The sequence below is a fragment of the Haliotis asinina genome, chromosome 8, assembly GCF_037392515.1.
Source record: "Haliotis asinina isolate JCU_RB_2024 chromosome 8, JCU_Hal_asi_v2, whole genome shotgun sequence".
NCBI classification, from domain to species: Eukaryota; Metazoa; Mollusca; class Gastropoda; order Lepetellida; family Haliotidae; genus Haliotis; species Haliotis asinina.
In genome coordinates, this window is record NC_090287.1 from 5,799,431 (window position 1) to 5,822,500 (window position 23,070).

Here is a 23,070-nt window from a genome sequence, read left to right on the forward strand (position 1 = left end):
AAATTGAATAACATTTCTCAAATGTCATTATTTGTTTGCAAAGTATACGAATTTAGGAAAGTTCTCCTATTTTTTGCTATTCTATGGTAAATAGTTTTTAAGACGCTTACTCTGAACATTTTTTCCATAGTTCGTTTTACAAATACAGAGTCACCCTATCTTCAAACATGGCAGAAGATATGTTGAAGCTACTGTGCAGTACAGCCAAACTTGATCGGGACAAAGGGTTACAACAGCTTCAAGAATTTCTTCAAAAACAAAATGTCGAAGATGTCAGGGACTTTGAAAATAAGCTCGTTGATTTGATGTCAAACGATGATAGTACGTGGGAAAAGAAGCATGGGTCACTTATGGCCTCAAAGACTGTCATGGACAGTCAACACTTTTCAAATGAATTTGGGAATCAAGTTCTCCACAACTCCCTCCATCTCTTGGAAGACAAGGAATATCGTGTGAGAATATCAGCAGGTAAAGGATCAGTATTTATGTTTGTTATTTGAAATTAGTTCAAAGATGGGCGAGTAACCATGTTATCACTTTGTACCTTGGACTATTGTATTAGTCACTCCTAATCAAGTTAACATCATGTTACTCCATAATTGTCAGTGGCGATAATCAAGGTATTTTAATCCACTGACAACAAGGAGACTTTGATATTAAACAGTATGTTGCAATTATATCTCAAATGTCCTCGAAATACAAATTTGGTTATAATGTTCAAGTTTTTTCATTCTCTGAGAAGAAAACAACGTTTAAAGATATTCTTGATCTGATGATGGTATAAGTCTGAAAACATTATTTCTTGATTTTTTTAACTAGTTTCGCCTTTCTCATGAACTGTCACATGCCAATATGGCATGAGACATTTGCCCAAACATTTGAATATAGTTTTGTCACAACCAAATGTGTTTTGATGATTACCTTATCATGCTTATGACAGTTTGCTGACATTATCAGAGTATGCAGTGAGTAGCAAATGAACTATGATAATGTAATTAAGATGCTCTGAAAGTGGAACCAGCTATTTGTTGGTTTGCCTTGAGCTGTCCTAAGACGAGTCACACACACAAGAATAATACTTTGCACCAGTTAAAAACAGATGTTTGTTCACTTTACAAGTGTTGGCACAAGTCAACTGTCAGATAGTTTATAAATGACATGCTGTTTTACATGTTAGATACTGCAACAAAGAATGTGCTCTAGCATGAACACTGTACTTACTTATCTTCGTGAAATTATTCATTGATATACTAAAAAACTTCAACATTTTTTTTTGCAGGTGAAGTGATTGGTTCTTTATGCAGAACAACAGGTGCAGACATTTTCAAAGAAACCCGAGAGAAAATCTCAAGTGGGATACGTGAGAACTTGGAAAGGCAGCCACTCGATGGCGAAACTGGAGATGACAGATGTCAGCAGGAAAAGCTGATGGAGAAGTTGATGCCAGCATCCCCACCCACATCCCCACCCTTATCTCCACCATTATCCCCACCCGTATCACCACTCCCCGCTGGGCAGCAGGGAAGGGTAAGATATCAGGATTGTCCCACTGCAGGGGAAATTTCTTTGTTAAAAAAACATTGCTACCATTTGTTCTTCCTTATACTTGGCTGTGTATCAGGGCATGGAGTCATCTCACAGATGACACACTTACCTTGTCAGCATGCTGACGGTCATGTGGACAAGGCATCCAAACAGAAGGCCCATGGTTCGAATCTGGGCATGGGACTTGAAATGAACCACTCATCTACCTGAAAGAGAGGTGTGAAAAATGATGAGGGTTAGATTATAGTATATGTTGTTTTTCTGATGAGCGGATTGTGTGTGACAAAAGTAAAACAATTGTTAAAATGTTTCATGCTTTGATGCTATTTACTGTGTTGGAGTTTCAAGTTTCTTGTCAGTTATTAAAGAGATGGAAACTGCAATTTTATTTCATATAAACTATACATTCATATGGAAAATGACTTCAAATGAGACAGTATTTAACCTTGCAACACAAATGTAATGACTCACCATTCAACACCATGTTGAGTGAAGTCACACAAGATTTCATGAAATATTTATAAAACGTAATTTTTAACTTTTAATGCTGGAAAGCGTTGGCATGGGAAAGTAGATGAGTACAGGTATAATGGGGGTGGCATTCCCAGGTAATGTAGTTTTGCATGTTTCTTGTTATGTTTGAACAGTTTATTTGTCCTTGTGTCTAGAAACTGTGTTGACTGTATTACATGATCACTTACACTGCACGAAGACTGAGAACTTGTGAAGTTTCTCAACTCTGTTCAGTGCTTATTCTATGCTCTTGTTACTTTTGTCAGTGGTATTTTATGTTCCACAGAGAAACAGTGCTGAACAGATCTTCCATGACACAGCAGGATGGAAGTCCTTGGAGACATGGATGAAGTAAGACTTAAGCTCATGTGGACAAGGATGAATTTTGCACTCATTGACCTTTGACCCCAATTTGTCACCTAATTAGGCATTTTTGGGCTTAGCAAAACAACAGATTTGTATTCAGCACAGAAAAATATACCCGAACATGTGGTTTGCCTGCTTTTTTCCAAAAATGGATGGATGTTTTCAAGGCTCCAAATTCAGACTTAAGCTCACCTGAACAAGACAATATTTTTAGCTTACTTGTTGCACACATCTTGCATCTTACATTAATATCCTACTGGCGATTCCATTTGAAAAGGGTTCAATTCCCCATAGGGGTACAATATGTGAAGTCCATTTCTCATGTTCCCACCTTGATATTTCTGGAATATTTCTAAAAGCAGTGTAAAACCATACTGTCTCACTCATTCACTCACTCCAGGTGAAAACTGGTCCCTACGAGCTATAATGCCATGCCATTGTTCAAAGTGACTTGATGGAATGAATAGTGAAGGCAGGGGACTTTCTTCTATCAGGTTCATGTATTGGCTGAAGTGTTAGTGAGTGAGTTCAGTTTTACGCCGCACTCAGCAATATTCCAGCTATATAGCAGCGGTCTGTAAATCATCAAGTCTGGACCAGGCAATCCAGTGATCAGTGGCATGAGCATCAATCTGTGCAATTGGGAACCGATGACATCTGTCAACCAAGTCAACAAGCTGACCATCCGATTCCATTAGTCACCTCTTGTGGCAAGCATGGATTGCCGAAGACCTATTCTACCCTGGATCTTCACGGGTCGGTTTAAGTGTTAACATTGATGTGAAGTGTACAGGTCTCAGTAGGAAATAAATGATTTATGTTACAAGCAGATTTCTGGCGTTGGTTAGTTACTAAACACTGTTGTTTCCCAGATGTCTGCAGGCTGTCATAGAAGGCTGTGGCCCAAGCTTTAACTCCTTTGTGGATCAGGAACTGCTGGACCTCATCTTTGCTGCACTCGTACACACCAACCGCTTTGTACGTGAAACAGGCTACTATGTGTGCTCATCTCTCATAGACTCTGGTCCAAAAAGTAAGTGGTAAATGGGCTCAGGGTATCACTGTCCCATTAATAAATGTGACTCATGTAGACTTGAAATCATAAGTTATCAAGAAACACTGTAGAAATGTGTCAGTATTTTACTATTCTATTTCATATTCTCTGTGACAATCTCATCAGTTTGCTCAGAAATAACTTGTATGTGACTTGAGGATTTCTATCAGTATATTGTTATTACTGACTTATTTCAGGTTCCAGTGAGGATGAGGGACAGAAAGAAGATAATGCCATCTATTGCCATGGCGATCAGTTTTCAGAATATTTGGGGAAGGGCCTTGCTGATAACTGGAGCCAGGTAATTTTCTAAATCATCTGAATTACTAGAGGTGTTATATACTGCACTGTATCAGGCATAGACATACATCAATATATAGTTCTAGACAGGAAGCAGATGATACTAAGATCAGTTTTGTGGTATGTCTATGAGTAAATTGTAGAATTTCTCCTCAACTGTATGTTTTTGTATTGCAGTCTCTTTGTATTGTAGATTCACTTATTGTGCTTGTGTATTGGTGTGATAGCATCGTAAATATTAAATAGAACAGATCTATCCATTTTGAAAAAAACAAACATGATAGATAGACACTTTTTGGTGAGTTACCTGAGTGCCAATGGGAGTTGATGTCATGCTGCTTACTCCCCTTCAGGTGAGACTGGCTAGTTCTGTGGCGACGCGGAAGTTCCTAATGAACCTGTTACCTGAGGAGTCAAGGGAGAAGTACTACCCCTGCCTGCTGCCCCGCATGTGTCTCAACAGGTACTACGTGGCCGAGGGCGTGCGCATATACTCGCAGGAGACCTGGAAGCTGATCACTCATGGAGTAGGCAAATCACTGGTGGAGAAATACATCAAGAATGTGGTACGGATTTCTGTACAATACTTAGCCTTCATCCTGTTTGTTACCTTTTTTATGAATTTGAATGAGTTGATTATTTAACAGTTCGGTCAAGGCCACATGATGGGAATCAGCCATATAGTTGTAGTGATGTCATCACTATCAGCGATATAGTTGTAGTGATGTCATCACTATCGGCGATATAGTTGTAGTGATGTCATCACTATCAGCGATATAGTTGTAGTGAGGTCTTCACTATCAGCGATATAGTTGTAGTGATGTCATCACTGTCAGCGATATAGTTGTAGTGATGTCATCACTATCAGCGATATAGTTGTAGTGATGTCATCACTATCAGCGATATAGTTGTAGTGAGGTCTTCACTATCAGCGATATAGTTGTAGTGATGTCATCACTATCAGCGATATAGTTGTAGTGAGGTCTTCACTATCAGCGATATAGTTGTAGTGATGTCATCACTATCAGTGATATAGTTGTAGTGATGTCTTCATGTGATGTATGTCCTGTTCTGCCACCAGGTGGAGTTCTACATCGCCCAGACGGAAGCGGACAATCATGCAGTGCGAGAGGCTGCCTGTGCTTGTATTGCAGAACTTGGCTCAAAGGTTAGATATCTATGTATTCCTGTTTACATGCGATTGCAGGACTGGGTGTTGAGATAACCTAGACCTTTCTTATCTCACACCAACCATGTCATACTTTAAGAGATATATTTAGGGAGAAATGAATGAATGCAGGGAGTGGTTCAGGGAGAGACGGGTGAAGGCAGGGAGTGGGTTAGGAAGAGACAGGAGTGAAGGCAGGGAGAGACAGGGTGAAGGCAAGGAGTGGGTCAGGGAGAGACAGAGGTGAAGACAGGGTGAAGGCAGGGAGTGGGTCAGGGAGAGCCAGGCTGAAGACAGAGAGTGGTTTAAGGAGAGACAGGCTGCAGACAGGGATGAAGGGGGCAGTGGTTGTGGGAGAGACAGGTGAAGGCAGGTAGTGGTTCAGGGACAGCCAAGGTGAAGGCAGGGAGGTTTTTAGGTAGAGTCCAGGCTAACAAGATGTTGTGTTTGTGTGGCAGGTTGAGAAGACAGCAGTAAGCCCCAATATTCCCCAGCTTCTATCTGCTCTGGTGGTGTGCTTCAACGATGACAGCTGGCCAGTCCGAGATGGTAGGTAGCTCTAGCACTCAGAGATAAATAGTTTAGTGTCATCTAGGTGGTGCATTACTTAAAGACTTTCACTACAATGTAAGACGAATAGCCAGACCACAACCCACACTCACCCACCTCCTGAACACACTGTCTTACATGTGGTTACATTTCAGCTGCCTGTGTTGCCTGTGGGAATTTCATCAAGTGTTTCCCAGAAGAATCCAGGTGAGTGCCAGATGGAGTGAGTACATTGAATGATGTTGCAAGGTTCCAATAAGGGCTGAATGTTACATATCATGTATTGTGTTAGGTTGTCATAGGGTTTACGTGTCTTGTCATCAAGATTTCACATTTTGTATACTCTGAATGTCTCCATACCTGTGAATACATACAAACACTCTGTTGTGTAATGATGTAGGCTGATTTTAACTGAGAAATAAGTATTCCTAACTCATAACAGGCCCAACCCCTTCCAAACATCAACAAATAATGAATGCATGTGTTTATGGATGTTAGTGGAAGGTATAAACATCTCAGGACTGAACTGACCATGAGTTTTGGCGCATGAAAAACATATTCTCTGAACATTCCTTAGCATTATTGTTGCATGGGGCTTTTATTCTCAGCGGAACTAATGGGTTGTTTGTTTCAGAGGGACTATGCCAGAGCTCTACCCATTGTTCTTCAGCAACCTGGAGGACAACATTCCATCTGTAAGGCAAGGGGCAGCCCTTGCATTGGCTCAGGTGGTGCAGGCATACGGTGAGAACTAGTCAATAGGCTGTGCAAATTGCAGTTAGACTGACGTCATGTTTTTTGAAACTACTGATCATGCACAACTTCATCCCCTAATGTTAGAATGTATGGACATTATTGCAACAGATAGAATGAAAGAACATCTGTGCAACCAGTAGAATTTAAAGACATCAGTGCAACCTTTAAATTTAAGGACATCAGTGCAACCTTTAAATGCAAGGACATCCATGCAACCAGTAGAATCTAAGTACTTTAGTGCAACCAGCAGAATATAAGGACACATGGGGAATGGTGGGCAAGCTCGCTAAGGCACCAAACTAGTTATCCAGCCAGGTTGAGGCATCAAGCCCAACTCTGACCGAATGTAAAAACCTTTGAGTCAGCTTTCCCGTGTTGTCACAACCCCTAGTGAGCAGTGCACAACCCTATGCTCTTGATAGAACCCACGAATCCATTGGCACTGAGATTGACATCCATTGATCGAGGAAAATTATACAAGCATCTTGAGCATATGCTAGTTGCGTGGATATGTGTGCTATATAATTATCCAATAGTAATGATTGTCAGTTTAATGTAAGGGCATCAGTGTAAACAGTAGAATGTAAGGACATCAGCGTAACCAGGAGAATGTAAGGACATCAGTGCAGCCAGGAGAATGTAAGGTCAACAGTGCAACCAGGAGAATGTAATAACATCAATGCAGCCAGGAGAATGTAAGGTCATCAACGTAACCAGGAGAATGTAAGGTCATCGGTGCAACCAGTAGAATGTAAGGGCATCAGTGCAACCAGTAGAATGTAAGGACATCAGTGCTACCAGGATAATTTAAGGGCATCAGTGCAACCAGTAGAATGTAAGGGCATCAGTGATACCAGGAGAATGTAAGGTCATTGGTGCAACCAGTAGAATGTAAGGGCATCAGTGCAACCAGTAGAATGTAAGGACATCAGTGCTACCAGGATAATTTAAGGGCATCAGTGCAACCAGTAGAATGTAAGGGCATCAGTGATACCAGGAGAATGTATGGTCATTAGTGCAACCAGTAGAATGTAAGGGCATCAGTGCAGCCAGTAGAATGTAAGGGCATCAGTACAACCAGTAGAATGTAAGGTCATTGGTGCAACCAGTAGAATGTAATGTAAGGTCATCAGTGCAACCATTAGAATGTAAGGTCATTGGTGCAACGTCATCAGTGCAACCAGTAGAATGTAAGGACATCAGTGCTACCAGGAGAATGTAAGGGCATCTCTGCTATGTATAGGTGAGGAGGCAATGAGTGTGATCCTCCCTAAGTTGAAGGCAGGACTGGAGGGGGTGGAACACCAGACTGCATGTGTGGAAAAGTACAGCGGACTTGACAAGGGGCCAGCAACATATGGGGTGGTCAAGCGTCTCCGTGACAACGACATGGAACTACACACAAATCAACAGGTAAATATCTTCTGTACATAGATTATTAACATGCAGAGAGAATGCTTGTCTTATTTTTGTTGATCTAAATTAGTAAATAAACTCATCCCATCCTCCATTGATGGAGAGTATTCAAGTTCTTCAAGAGCAGATACCATTGTGCACATGATTTGTTCATGATACTTTTCTATTCATTTTCATGTCCATTCTACCGTAATCCTGAAGAAATTTTTTATTCTGATTGGTCAAAAGAGCATAAGAATCAGGTATCAAATTCTCTTTGATGCCTCCAAATTAACACAGAATCGTGCATATGAAAAGATTTATCTTTCCAAAGTCAGTGCATATAGTAATGGCTGTCAGTTTCTCAGTGGAATTTGATATGTTCAGTATCTGCACAACAGAACCCACAGTCAAACAAACACTAACTGCTATGTCCGAGGGACAGTCATTGATACCGAATATCTCTGACTCTCATGTTGTAAGATGCCAGGAAGTCCTCACTGTGTTCCATGCATGTATTCACTTGTAATCATGTATGTAGTCAATAGTTGCACTGCCTCAAATCTATAGACAGTGTAGGTTCATATCTGAATGTATTGTTCTCAGATGTATTCCTGCGGTTCCCTGGCACCGAAGATGGGTCGGGGCTCCCGTGGGGGTGGTTGTATGGACCACAAGTTCCGGAAACCTCCAGAACCTTGGGAAATGGCTGACGGGTAATCAGAAATAGGTCTTCTCCATCATCAGTTCTGTCAGGAATTACAGCTTTTGTATCTAATAAATCCAGTAGAGATGCCAATTTAAAATAGGTTCCCAGCAGTGAGAGAGTCAGGTGTCTATTTGATAGTCAGACTCATTGTCTTGGTAGACTTCATGTCTTCATTCCCCATGACTTGTCATGTATTCCTTAATTGTATTCCTAAAATCTGTTTATGATGAGATATCTTAAGTACGAAACTGGTGTACTGTAAACCAGAGTAATTGTGAGCTTCACCAGAGTGGTTGTGAAAGATATCTGCAACATTTGTTGATTTGACATTTTCCTATTATTTGATGACATGCCTTGATTTCAAGGAGGAAAACAGCCACAAATCTGAACCCACTAACTGCTTGTTGTCCTCCAGATGTGTCCACCTGTTGGCTGAGTTATCTTCCCTGCAGCCTCATCAGCAGAAAGTGGCCCAACTACTTCCTGTGATGTCAGAGGCAGTCAACAGACATCACTACACTCAGCATGTAGCATTCCTAGAGACTGTGTGTAAACAGGCAAGTCACAGTACTGGGTGGATGGGGGTCAAGTCACAATACTGGGTGGGTGGGGGTCAAGTCACAGTACTGGGTGGATGGGGGTCAAGTCACAATACTGGATGAGTGGGGGTCAAGTCACAGTACTGGGTGGATGGGGGTCAAGTCACAATACTGGGTGGATGGGGGTCAAGTCACAATACTGGGTGGGTGGGAGAGGAACTCACAGCACTGGGTGGGTGGGAGAGCAACCCACGGTACTAGGTAGGGGTCAAGTCACAGTACTGAGTGGGTGGGAGAGGAACTCACAGTACTGGATGGGTGGGAGAGCAGCCCACGGTTCTAGGTAGGGGTCAAGTCACAGTACTGGGTGTTGTCAGAGAGCAAGTTTCAGTGCTAGGGTGAGGAGCACAAGAAGTCACAGTACAAGGTTCAAGTGACAGGATGTATTTCGTAGGAGGGTATGTTTTTTCCAGGTCCCCACAAGATCAATGCAACAAGGTTCAGCTGCACTGTATTAAAAGTCTTTATAACAATAGCCTATTTGGACAACAGAATCATTGCAAGGGCAAAGAAAAATACATTTGAACGTTAGGCTGTGTCATTTAGGATGAAATACATTTCTAATACACTGCTGGGTACATTGTCACAAGTATTTAGACAGTCATATAGGTTTGATTGCTTCAAAAGTTCATGTTCACATTACAACCATTTTCAGATCCCAAATATTGCCAAAGGTTTGGGTAAACGAGCCTTCAAGCCTCACCTGGAACAATTCATGGACTGTCTCTTCTACAGCTTAGTAAGTCCTCTTAGCGGCAGTGGGATGGGGTTGTCAGACTCCCTGACATGCGTGACAAATATCAGTTGCCATACTCATGATATCAGTCACTAGATTTGCAGCATATTGCTAAGTGCAGTGCTAAAGAACAAAATGTCAAACAGTATTTCAAAAGCAGGGAACTACTAATGTTCAACTTACTCAATATCTCAACTGTGTGATACTACACACAACGCTATTTCCTCTCCTGGTTTGATGAGATATGTCAGATCATGCTATGAGGCCATAAGTGGGAATGCAGGTCTATCCCAATCCCAAACTTCCACTCAGATGTGTTTTAACTGCTTGCTGATTTCATGCTCATTAACTAGGAAAATTCTGTGCTCAGTGACCAAAACAAACATCATAATAGAATGGTGATCCAATTCACATGATACTCAAGAATGTGTTAGAAGATCATACTCTCTAACTGCAATTTTGACATTCTAACTTGTTTCTACTTTGTAATGTAGGCTCTGTTGGGACTAATCTGTTAAGATATGACACTGATTTTGCTGTTACATTGGTTTAATTGTCTGAGCTGTAGACTTACTAATTGTTAGGATGTTTTTCAGCTTTGACTACCTCCCATGCTGTAAAAAATGTTAGGATTACACGATGCCATTTAGAAAATGGTCAAATGCAACATATGTCATATTTGGGATTTCACTTTCTTAGTAAAGTACAAATTCTAGTACTTTTTTCGGTTGAGTCCCATCCGGGATTCGAACCCGCACCCTCAGAGTCAGGCACCTAATCGCCAGCACACAAAGTCAGCTGCCTAGCCCGCTCAGCCACCGGCGGCTGACTTTGTGTGCTGGCGATTAGGTGCCTGACTCTGAGGGTGCAGGCACCTAATCGCCAGCACACAAAGTCAGCCGCCGGTGGCTGACTCTGAGGGTGCGGGTTCGAATCCCGGATGGGACTCAACCGAAAAAAGTACTAGAATTTGTACTTTACTAAGAAAGTGAAATCCCAAATATGACATATGTTGTAAAAAATGTTGTTTTCGTCATTCATTGTGTGATGCTAAAACTGATACTGTCAATTCTTTAGCAGCGTTTGTTTGATTTTGTGAGCTTACTTTCCTCTTGCTTTTCAGTCATGTGACAACATTTTGACATCGACTGCAGCTAGTCAGTGCCTGTCTCAGCTAAGCTCATTCCTGGGTCCGAGTATCCTGCGTGGCAGAGTGGAGCAACACAATCCAAGGTGAGATTGTCTTGGATACAACACAACCATAGTGTTAGCAGAATCAGGTGTGGGAAGCGTACAAATTAGAAGGCTGCTATTTGAGCAGCTGGTCCAAGTATAGTTGAATTTACATGAGTCAAGTCTTCTAAGCTGATGCCGATGTGACATGATGATGGCTTGACATATTAACTGTAGTCATTTGAAACTGTCAGGTGATATGGATTTATTGTTTATTTATATACATCAACAATCTACTGGCAGTGATGCCAATAGACTATTTATTGTTGATGGGAAGGAGGTAAGGTTCCCATGAAGGAGGTAGGGTTCATGAAGCTAATCTGCAGGATTGGTTGCTGATATTAAACAGCACATGAGATAATCAAATCTTACCAAACCCAGTGGGCAAGACGACATGTTTTGAAAAATCATTGGATATTTGTTGCATATATCTAAAGTTTGTTTCGTGTTTTCTAGGTACTTGGAACAGTTGAATCAGATTCAAGGACCTCCAGTGATAATGTGAAGACAATTTAATTAAATGTTGTGATCAAAGCTCCCACCGAAGATCAAGCTAAGGCATTCTGGTGATACAGTCTACTTGTTCGAATCAAACATGCATGTAAAACATGAGCTGATCTCAGACATACATGTAAAACAATATGTGCTTAATTCAAGCAGAGATATCACACTATGTATGCTCATGTCAAATAGACATTACACAAGATGTGCTTATTCCAATTATAGAAATCCCACAATATGAGATGACCTCCAAAAAATATTCAATATCTGCAAGCAGATATTGCAATGAGTATTTAATTTAACCACAAATATCACTCAAACTGTGGTTGTCTGAAACACATACGCCACACAGTATGTGCTTATCTCAAACAGATACAACAATGTGTATGCTTAACCGGAACACAGACATCAGAAAAAGTGTGGTTAACACAAGTATCACTCAGTATGTGACTGACCTCTTGTCTCCTCGTCTCACTTCTGAAAGAAAAGATGAATCCAGTTCAGTCCTGGAGAGTTGAGTTGAGAACATAACACAAATCTTAAGTTAATGAAGTTTGATTGTTAAGAAGTCAATTTGTTGAAGAAATATATATTCCCCCTGAGTATGAAGTTGTATAATCTTTAGTATATGGATTTGTATACAAATCAGTCTATTGTAACGTTTGGACATACTGTGAGTTGAAGCTATTGTTGGAAGATCTGTTTTGGGTATGTTGGTAGTTTCCACATGAGTGGAATGAATCTGCAAAGTATCCAGGATTTATTGAAGAAAATTATGTATTGCTTGATACAATACAAACGAAGTGATTATGTTGGCAATGATGCTTTATGTTTGTTATGTCCCGCATGATATATGTCTAGAATCTGACAAAGGTATGCGGAACAAACACTCATTAGGGCACAGATCACCTCACTTGTGCAAGAGTTTTCTTAAGAGAATTCTCTACCTTCGTTGTGTCAGGATCTGCTAACCAATCAGACTTCCAGGCTACTTTAATCTGACTGCTGTGATATGAATGGTGCTGAACCGAAGTCAGTTGCCCTTCACTAATAATCATGTAAGGGAGCTCACTCTGGGAGTAGTGACTTGTGTTCTTGAGCTATCCCACCTTTGGTGAAGAAATGGATGATCTAGTACAGTGACTCGTAGTGAAACTACTTTTCCATTCTTGATGCTGGTGATGTGCAGTGCCACCTATTTGTAACATCATGTGTGGTATTGTTATTGATTAAAATGTGTCGTGTTGAATCTTGAAGCTCAAATATATTTTGTCAGTGTCCATTGTTGTTGCTTCCAGTAATCAGCACTACCATCTTGAGAGCACTTTTAAGTGATCATACAAAATAAAAGTTTAAAGACTTTTATGTTGCTTGTTGTTTCAGTATTTTGCTATAAAGCTTACTAAGTAGGCTGGACCCACCAGGAATATTCTTCACACATTGTCCCCATGTGGGGAATGTGGGGAACCTTGGTCTTCAGTGTGAGGAGCAAATGCTTTATCCGCTACACTACTCCATCGCCCTTGTTGGACAAGTCACTAACTTTAGTTCATTATGATTTTATGTAGGTTTGGACATTTCAGTGGAGTGTGGAATAATGAATGTTGTTGAGATCTATAGGTTCTAGGTGCTATGACGTAACAGGTTATAGTTTGAAACTTATGTTCTTCAAATGATGTTGATATTTTAATGTTGATTTCAATGAAATGTCCTTTATTACAACAACTCGTAAAGATCTGGTTTAGAGTTGATCTTCAGTAACGAATGTGACTAAACGACTGATGGTCAGACTCACTGACTTGGTTGGCACCCCAGTTGCATAGGTCAGTGCTCATGCTGTTGATCATTGGATTGTCTGATACACACTTGATAATTTATAGACCACTGCCGTATGGCTGGAATACTGCAGAGGGGCTGCGTAAAACTAAACTCTTTCACTCACTCACTCAATATAACAACAATGCACTTGTCATGTCAGTTTGGTTTGCGAAAGATAACTCATTCCTGTTCAGTATGTTTATATAAAATCTTCATATTTTGATGCAGAAATGAAGAATTTTTTAAAGGTTTTTATTTATGTGTGTTTACTCTGTGGTAAGAAATTATGTTTTTGCTGATATTCAGGTGTCAGAGAAAAATCTTTCTTTCTGGAAAGTTTAGAATCTAGAACAGGATCCCTGGTTTCTAATATTGTCACTGTCTTAAGAAGTTAAGAAAGTTCATGTTTCAAAATCCTTTCTTATCATTAAGCTGTATATAACCATAATCCAGCTGTGAAAGCAAATAGCAAGAGTTTACTGTGAAAGAAAGACCTTTATTTACAGTTAAGAGTGATTATAGTACACTTTTCATCACCACATTTGTGTCTTTAAAACAAGGCGTTTGAAAGTAAACAAGCAAGGCATTTCTTAACTTGGGAAAGACAATCACATGAGTATCTAACGTGAATCACACACTGGCCCAAATCACCAGAAGTCAGGGAGTAGTTACACCCTCCCTTGGGGTTGCAGGCCGCGGGTACAGGGCCCTGTATGAAACACATTGCTTAAATAGCACCCTATGGGGTATAAAATCTCTATGAGATCCCCCTTGTCACGACCGTAAACATTACAGTCCATATTTTCATGTTTATATCACATATTTGTACAATAGCGTGAAGGAGAAAACGCCTACCAACTATTGCGTACATTTTTTTAGTTAGGTTGATGTTTGAGCGAAGTTTAGTTTATTCACTATCGCTCTACGAGGGAATATCAAAAAGTTTTGAGCCTCGCCCTGAAAAAGCAAGATTTTGGAATTCACACTGCTTTATTTTTCAACATAGTCCACTTCCAACCTCACACACCTCTCCCATCTAGTTTGCCAATTGCCGATTCCTGATCTGAAGCACTCCACATCTTGGTCCCCTTAAAAACCCTCCAAAGCAGCGATAAGCTCATCATCATCCTGAAATTTCTGGCCCCAGATGTGTTTTTTTCAGTTGAGGAAAGAGGTGGAAGTCGCTAGGGGCTAGGTCTGGTAAATAGGGAGGGTGAGGTAAAATTTCGTACCCGCACTCGCGCGCAGTTTCCATTGCAGCTCGACTGGTGTGGACTGGCGCATTGTTCTGGTGAAGAAGAATCCCTCGCCGGATCTTTCCTCGCCGCTTCTCTTTAATGGACTGGCGTACCTGCCTCAGAAGGTTAGCATAGTGCTCTCCATTCATTGTCGTACCATGAGGCAAGTAGTCGATGTAGATAACACCTTTACTGTCCCAAAAAATAGTTGCCATAACCTTCTTTGGGGACCTGGTCGATTTGAACTTCTTTGTCCTTGGAGAGGTGGCATGTTTCCATTCTACTGACTCCTGCTTGCTCTCAGGGTCATAATGATGAAGCCAGGTTTCATCACACGTTACAATTCTAAAGTGAAAAATTTCTGGGTTGGCATGGTGACCCAAGAAAGCTTGGAGATTGCCATGGAATATGCTGGATGAATGGATCCATATGAGAGCCCCGTTGCATCTTCTAACTCGTGCAGGGTGATACGACGATTTCCCATCACTGGTTGATGCACAGTGTCAATGTTTTCTTGGTTGGTACTGGTTGAGGGTCGTCCTGGACGGGGTCATCATCTCAGCTCTCTCTTCCTCGCTGAAACTCTTTGACCCAACGTTTGATGGTTGTAGCAGAAGGGGAAGACTCATTGGAAACAGCAGTGAGTCGCTCTTCAACCTGCTTGGCCGGGTTGCCCTCCAGGACAAGAAACTTTATTACTGCTCTATAGTCAACCTTGTCCATTTTTCACATTCACTTGGGGGTATATCTCTTCTACAAGGAACTGCCACTGAAGAAAGCTATGTGATCCTACCGGGGATATGTAGCTAGGACACTAATAAACGATAGGTGCCCTGCCCATTACTATTTGTCAAGTATAAATGTGCAAGGCTCAAAACGTTTTGATATCCCCTCGTATTTGTGGCAACTTATTTAGTTTTCTTGTGGCTTGGGACTTATTACTGTTAATATGGTGCTGGAATTTCGCATAAAAATCAGTTTGGATTTGGATGCTAAGCCCTTCGGTTTGGGTAGAATTATAACTCAAGTGATGATATTACAAAATTTTAATCTACAATCAACACATATATGTCGTATTTCTTATACGAACAAGCGTTTGTATTCTGAAGTATGGGGCCTACAAAATACGGAACTAATATAGAAAGTACACCTGTATGCATTTAAGTAATTTCTTCGAGTACAATTCAATACACCCAGTGTTTTGGTTTATGGTGAAATTGGGAGGTTTCCGCTGTCAATTTCCCTTCCATAAATGTCAAATACCGGTTAAAGCTCCTAGAAATGCCTTTATACAGAATGCGGAAAAAATGTTACAACATGTTGTTTGACACTAATGGAAAACCAAACTGGGTAACGGGGGTGAGACTAATGCTGTCTACATACATTTGGTAATGTATGGTTTAATCCAAAAGTTAACTCACGATGCAATTTCATCATGTCACTGACACAAAGACTGAAAGACATCTGTATGCAATCACAGAGCAAATGCATATCATCAAGCAAGTGCGTTTATTATAAACGTTTCAAAACTCATTTCAGTACAGAAGACTATTTTGGATAGCGTTGTGTCGTATCCGTTGCTCACCTTATGATCTCTTTCTTGCAACTGGCCGTTATCAAAACATCAACCGAGATAACAGAATTTGCAAACTATGTAACTTAGAACTGATTTAGGATAAATACCACTTTTTTCTTGTTTGTCCAATATACATGTACTTTTACACTTACAGAAAAATATATCACAGCATATTAAATGGGAAAAATATACCCAAACTCCACTAAGTTTTCAACCAAATATAAAGATACTAAAGGATTTATCAATGTATATATATTGTACCTATAAATAATTGGACAAATGAAAACTAGCAATAACTGCACAGGGTGTGATTAAATGTGAGAATGTATGTGTTCCATCCAGCAAGATATTGTATTGAAAATAGACTACTATAGGCCCATGGCCTTGTGAGTACTGAAATAAAGAAGAGTTTAAATTAGAGCTACTGTACACACCAACGTCTAATTTAGCAAAAATCCTTCTATGGTACGTGCATGGCACAATAGCGTTGTCTTACCACATGGCTCCTGTTTCAGGTTCAACAATCTGATACCGTTAAGACAGAAAGACAATAACTGCATGCATATCAATTTTGTAAAAGACTCATATTTGCATGACAGTTGGTAGAAATAGCTTAAAGCTTTCTACACCCAGGAAACACGTTTCATGGTACACACGACAGACGAAAGCTGCTTATATCTGCATTTGAGGAATATCCAAGGTTAATACACAAGCACAGATGAGTGTTTTGTTTCGGCGGTGATGTGCCAGACAATAAGAGCGGATTCTCCTTCAAGTCGGGGACACCACATCATCAGAACCAATTTGAACAAAGTGACCCAGGGCTTGCAACTGTCTACAATTAACATGTTTTGGGGTTTTGTTGTTATTTTGCAAGGTGGCCGATTTGATTAATATTTAAATTCATAGAATTACTTAAGGCAGTGACGTTAGTCAAGTGGTCAGGACAAGGGAAATGGAACCCTATGTACATTAATGGTCTGTTCTTCAAGGATGTTTCTGTGGCAAGACAAGGAAATGAAACCAGTGTAGTGGCAGTATGTAAACTGTGGTGAAACACTTAGCATCTTTCCTCCGATTGATCTACATGTTGGTTGTACATGAACGAAACAATTTTATCCTTTATATTCTTAAGGTTGTTTAACAAAACATGATGTACGTACGATAAACGTTTGAGATCAGAGCTCGTCAACAGAACCACTTCTGTTAGTCTGGAGCACACACGTACACAATGAATCCTACGAGACTAGTATGAGACCAGGTGCCCCAGAATATCCGCGCTTGTGTCTGTATGTGTCTGTGTCATACTGATGGCAATGAGGTCACGCTGCAGGCCGTCGTGCCGTGTGGAAAACAACAAATGCAAACAAAAGAGCGGCAAGAAGTGTGGTCCCGGGCATGTACGGATTCGCATTTCTTCTTTGAGTAATTATAGAACCAACCATAATATCAAGTAAAAACAATAAAACATTGAAAGACGACTGAAGCAAGTGAGGTACGCAATAAAGTAGGAAACTTCATAGACAGAGAGGGTGTCCAGGTTAAGGAAGTCCTTGGGTGAAGGTCAGCCCATGCCTCTACGAACATTATCACACATATCTTACATGTCGGTCTACCAAGCTCACAATAATTACACGTTAGATGTGTTTCAGCCGAGAGATGTAGGATGTGTACCCAAGAGTTGTACCAGTGTCCATAACAAAACACGCCGCTAAGTGGCAGTGGTCTTGTACTGTGGCGGCCATCTTACCCAGTGTGTGAAATCCAGGGACCGTCTATTCATGACCGTCCTTCCACGATTACATGTCTTATTCTAAATATACCACTCTGTTATAACCCGCTGGGAGCAATTCCATTCTGTTCACAAGTTTCGTACCATTATGATCAGTTGTATGCACTTTCCGTTTGCTCTCTTCCAGTATTCAGCAAGTGGTCACCTTTAGAGTGAACGGACGCTAAGAAAAATCCTAACATTCATTTGAGGTCTGACACACAGTTTCTGTTCTCGTACATGCATGTTAATGCCGTGCCGAGGCGGTGATCTGTGCTTGTGAGGATATCCATGAAACCGACCATTACCGGTGCTTATGCAGGAAACACACACTTTGTGTCCAAGTCAGTACAGTTGATCTGCACACCATTGTCTCACCATTGTCCTCAACGAATCCACTGAAGTCCATTTACTCACAAATGTTAACGTTAGTGTTACTGTACGGTGTCCGATGGAAACTGATCAGCTTGTATAGTTGTGACGTATTCACATGTCCTCCAAATCACATCTAGCCTTTGAAATGCCTTGACATCCAGATTGGGGCGGAAATGCATCCTTGCACCATTTGCGTAATTGTTGCATTGGACTTTACCTACAGCACGTTACTCCCTATCCATTGTCACCCAGTTGAGCTTGGTTTGAGTCACCCCATCCCTCAAGCCAAGGTCTACAGGGTTTACTCAGTCATCCTCCCCACCATTGTTTCCCACCCCATACATCTAGTTGATTTGGGTCAACTCCCCCTGCCTTAATCCCACTCCCATTATCTCGCCACTGTATTTCGTTGAACTTGATGACGGGCACCCACCTTCTCTGAGATCAATGTATAATATACTAGTAGCCTCACCACCCCCCACCACCCACAACCCCACCCTTTCCCGCTTCACCCCCACCCCCACCCCCTCCCCCACACCCTTCCATCGTCCATACTGGCAAGAATCATGACACCGGTCACGGCATCTGACGTAGTTGCTGAAGGTTCTCCTGCTCCTGCTGCCGACGCTGATACTCCGCTAGGAGACTGTAGTACATGTCGTCGTCGGTTTGAGTTGATATCTCGTGAGTCACTATGCTCACATTGGGCGAGGCCGTGCTCACGTAGCGTGTCTCATGCTTGGTGTAGACTATGCCGTACTTGAAGGTCTTGACGATGTACAGACAGCCGAGGATTATCAGCAGGAGACCTGAAACAAACAACAAGCTGCATTTGCACACAGGTGGGAATTACCGTAGGCAATGACATACCGCAGGTTTTACAAAAGAAACATATTCCAAAAAGTACAAGTTTATGTAAAACACCAGAAATTCATGTTTTCGTCTTTTATGGTCTCCGCATCTGTCATTATATTCAAAACATGCAATAAGCTTAAGAAATAATTGAAAATATTGTATTTCCAAACTGATACACTGCATGTACCATGATCATATAACTCTACATTCTGTGTAGTTTGTATGTGCGACGGAGGCCTAAATACAATAAAATTCTTTTTCTTCTTCAACGGAAGAAATACATTAAGGCATGGGTGTTCTGGAAGCCTGGCACAATGGTTGATGATCCTGTGACCCTTGAATCTCAAACAGACAAGTTGGAATGATGAGGGGATAACTTATCCTGTTGCTACTACTATTAAGACACAGGGCGGGATGGTGATGAATGGATTAAAGGGAAGGCTGATGGGCGGATGGGTTGAAAGGCAAGCTTGCAGATGGGTTGAAGCACATGCTGGTGGATGGCTGGATCTATACTTACCACTGACCATACCAAGTATGATTCTCATACCGCTGAGGAAGGTCGGGATGGACAGAGCCAGGTAAAAGATGCCCTTCTTCCAGTTGTCCACCCACATCATGATTGACCAGCACTTGCAGCAGCATCCTTCACGTCTACATCGACAACGTCATCACCCGTTAACTCGCATTTGCGAGGTATTCGAGCATAATAACATACGACAGCCATCCATGTATGCACAATCGGTCTTGTATGACAAGAACGTACGTTGTGTGAGTAAATGAGCGAGTGTCCTTTAACATCGCTAACATAGTCATTCTAGCCGTGCAGTAGGAAACACTCGTTCTGTGGTTATCACATTTACATACATGGGAATCGAACCCGTAACATTCGTACAAGTTGCATCAGTTCGATACGTCCTTGTAGAAATCGAGTTTATTTAGTATCAGTACACAAAGATTCCACTATCAGAATCGATTGGTCAGGCTCACTGATACGAATGACGCATGTCATCTTATCCCAGCTTCTTGGAACGCTGATGTCAGTCACTGAATTATCTGGTCTTGACGTCTCTATTAATAGACCGCCGCCTCGCAGCTGTATTATTGTTGAGTGCGGCGTTAAACTACAAATAAATAAACGAAATCCAGACATAACTAAAGCCCCATAAGAAAACGTATAATATACTTACAGACAACAAGCCGACTTGTCAAAGAACCAGGTTATTTCAAACCATGTCACTAGGACGCCAGCTCCACTGAAAATGTCAAATGACATGACTGCTGATGGAACATTGGCAAAGAGATTCACATTGTTTCAAAGCCGTAAGATAATGCAGGCATTTCTGACACTTTGATTACGTTTCCATAACCGGCCACATTCATTACGTTTCCATAACCGAATACCCAATACCAAACAAACATATACAAATAGATAAACCAAATGCTCCCTTGTATTTCAGTCAACAGAATATATTTAAAAGGTTGCTTTCTTCTTTGTCAGATAAGATCTACAAGGATGGAAATGGAAGAAGCTCGCTTGTTAGAGCCAGCTGGTCAGTGCTAAACGTATCCAGCAAGCTCGTAGATTTGCAGGCTGTAATAATCCTCAGTCACTATTCCGGTCAGTAAATAGCGGTAAAGTTACATGTCTGAATATATTATATATTTATATTGATCCCTTCTTATATGATGAATGAGGTTTTGGTCATAATAACAGATATTAATGGCGCATGCACAACCACAATACAGCTACATGCAATAGTTCAAAATGACTACAAAGAAGAAATGATTATTCGATTTTTACTATGAGTTATTTGATGAGGGTAACATTGTCATATGTTGGTCATTAAATTGGAGTCTATCGGCAGGAGTTTTGCATACTAGTGTAAAACTACAGTGTCTATGTGTCATTACAACACATCTTGTAGATTGTTTTTGGTTTTAAAAATTACGCATCTGCCATGTTAGTAGACGAGAGAGAGAGAGAGAGAGAGAGAGTTAATAGACCGAGTAGTTGCTGTAAAAACCAACAATGATATAGTGTGTTGTTTCACTCCGATAGTTGGGTTGTAGGGCGTTCGAATAGATGCCGTTGTCACAGATCTATGCAGGACTTCTTTGCCTGCTTCCTGCTTTCACACAGAATTTGGCTCACATTCGGGGCAAGAATTTCCCCCAATAGCTTGTGCATCTGGGAACAATGCTGACTTAGTAGATCGTTTGTTCAGGCTCGGTGACTTATTGGCAACCTTCCTATCATAACCTAGTATGTCATACAGACCCTAAAACAAATATATCCAAGATAGCCCAGGCAAGTCTAGAAAATGTGACGTCTAGATTTCCACAGTTCTCGAATACTCATACGGGTGGAATATTGTCAAACAAACTAACATGCTGGTACTCGTTAATAATGTCTATTCGACAGCTTCATGGTGTCACGTACGTCGAATTAAAATTTGGTAATTTTATTTCAATGATTGAATGAACAATTTTTTTCTCGTTACTTTTCTTTTCCCTCACCATTGGGTTGTTGGATGTACAAGCCAGTCCTGCATTGTTTAATTGTTCCGGTAGCTTAGTCAATTCAGCCTTCAGATAAACGAACAGCTGCTCCGTGGACAACCCTAACGACAGACATACGACCTTTGCAGGAGCCGATATACGGAAACTTTTAGATGACAAACAGATCTTGAGACAGCTGCAGTTGGCCTGCTACTAACCAGCTTCAGCGACCATCAGCGGGAGTGTCTGGTGTTACACATAAACGTGTATCTGTACATACACTAATTGCTTCTTTGGTAACGCTTCGTTGAGAATCGAACTGTGGCATTTGACGGGATTGGCTGATTCGTGCACCTGATCTGTGGCGTCCAATCGGTTTCTTATAGGATAAATATCTGATTTCTGCTCTTAAATAGCGTCACGTGACGTGTGCAACACGCGGTGAATGAATAAGCTAAGTGAATATTTGCTTAATGCAGCGTCAGCAACTTCAAGCGATTCTCGCATAATGTCACACACCATCACCCGCGCGTATTGCCTATTGTGGTCACAGTAAAGTCTCTGTATCAAGATAAAATTACAGCTAACTAGTACAAGCGTAAACATGTGATTCTAGTTTCAATAAAATAATGAATGACAGGACGTATCATGTGAGCAATGTATCATCTGATATTTCTAAGCTAATGCATGGCAATAACCTGTGGTTTTCCTGCTCGGAGTAGGTGAAGGAATGTGTAGTCAGCACAGTAAAGCGACTGTATTGTTGTTTTCATGACTTTGTGTCGTTCCTGTGGTACTGAAAACAACAGTGCCCGTGAAGATCCGAATGAGAACTGGTTTTCAGTAAACCATGTTTGTCGTAATATATGTGACTGACGTGGTCAGGCTCGCTGACATGGTCACAGTATCCCATGGTCACAGTATCCCAAATACGGAGACCAAACCCCAGGATGCTGATTACTGGGTTGTCGGTCTAAAATTCGATTACATGTATTTACAGATCGCCGTAAAATAGCTGGGATATTGCTGCACGAGGCATTGGAAGCAAACAAACAATACAACAGTCATGCAAATGGGTTTCTGTTTGTTACAACACCAAGATTTATGCCATGCAGAACTACAACACTGTCGGCAATTAGAGGCAACACAGCTAGGCAGTTTGGACGACGAACAAGTACTGTACTGTGGAGGGGTTACAGAGATATGACGAACAAGTACTGTACTGTGGAGGGGTTACAGAGATATGACGAACAAGTACTGTACTGTGGAGGGGTTACAGAGATATGACGAACAAGTACTGTACTGTGGAGGGGTTACAGAGATATGACGAACAAGTACTGTACTGTGGAGGGGTTACAGAGATATGTGTAGTAGACGTAACAGAAGCAGCTGTCTGAGTAGTAAAGTTTAGTAGTAAATATAACATCAGAAATAACAGCAGTTTCCATGGCGGCAGGCTGTAAACATAAGACCTTCAGTAAAACAGTTTGTCGCCTCAAAGGTTGCCAGGA

The 23,070-nt window shown here is 41.2% G+C and overlaps 2 protein-coding genes across 2 annotated transcripts in view; one reads left to right on the plus strand and one right to left on the minus strand.

Annotated features, from left to right (window-relative positions):
- Positions 1-140: 140 nt before the first annotated feature.
- LOC137294350 (uncharacterized) lies at positions 141-12,789 on the plus strand. The gene is made up of 16 exons (XM_067825356.1): positions 141-468; positions 1,280-1,527; positions 2,345-2,409; positions 3,297-3,457; positions 3,676-3,779; positions 4,132-4,344; positions 4,860-4,946; positions 5,405-5,495; positions 5,651-5,702; positions 6,130-6,239; positions 7,495-7,664; positions 8,253-8,362; positions 8,771-8,912; positions 9,610-9,693; positions 10,814-10,923; positions 11,380-12,789. Exons 1-16 carry the CDS (start codon positions 168-170, stop codon positions 11,426-11,428), a joined length of 2,097 nt encoding a protein of 698 aa, XP_067681457.1. The 5' UTR covers positions 141-167; the 3' UTR covers positions 11,429-12,789.
- A 5,969-nt stretch (positions 12,790-18,758) lies between these two features.
- Positions 18,759-23,070, minus strand: part of LOC137294884 (uncharacterized) — a 15,337-nt gene continuing 11,025 nt past the window's right edge. The window contains exons 4-6 of the mRNA XM_067826028.1: positions 20,248-20,313; positions 19,578-19,711; positions 18,759-19,011 (exon numbers count right to left, since the gene is read on the minus strand). Coding sequence (XP_067682129.1) covers positions 18,779-19,011; positions 19,578-19,711; positions 20,248-20,313 — 433 coding nt within the window. The 3' untranslated portion in view covers positions 18,759-18,778. The remainder of the gene's footprint in view (positions 19,012-19,577; positions 19,712-20,247; positions 20,314-23,070) is intronic.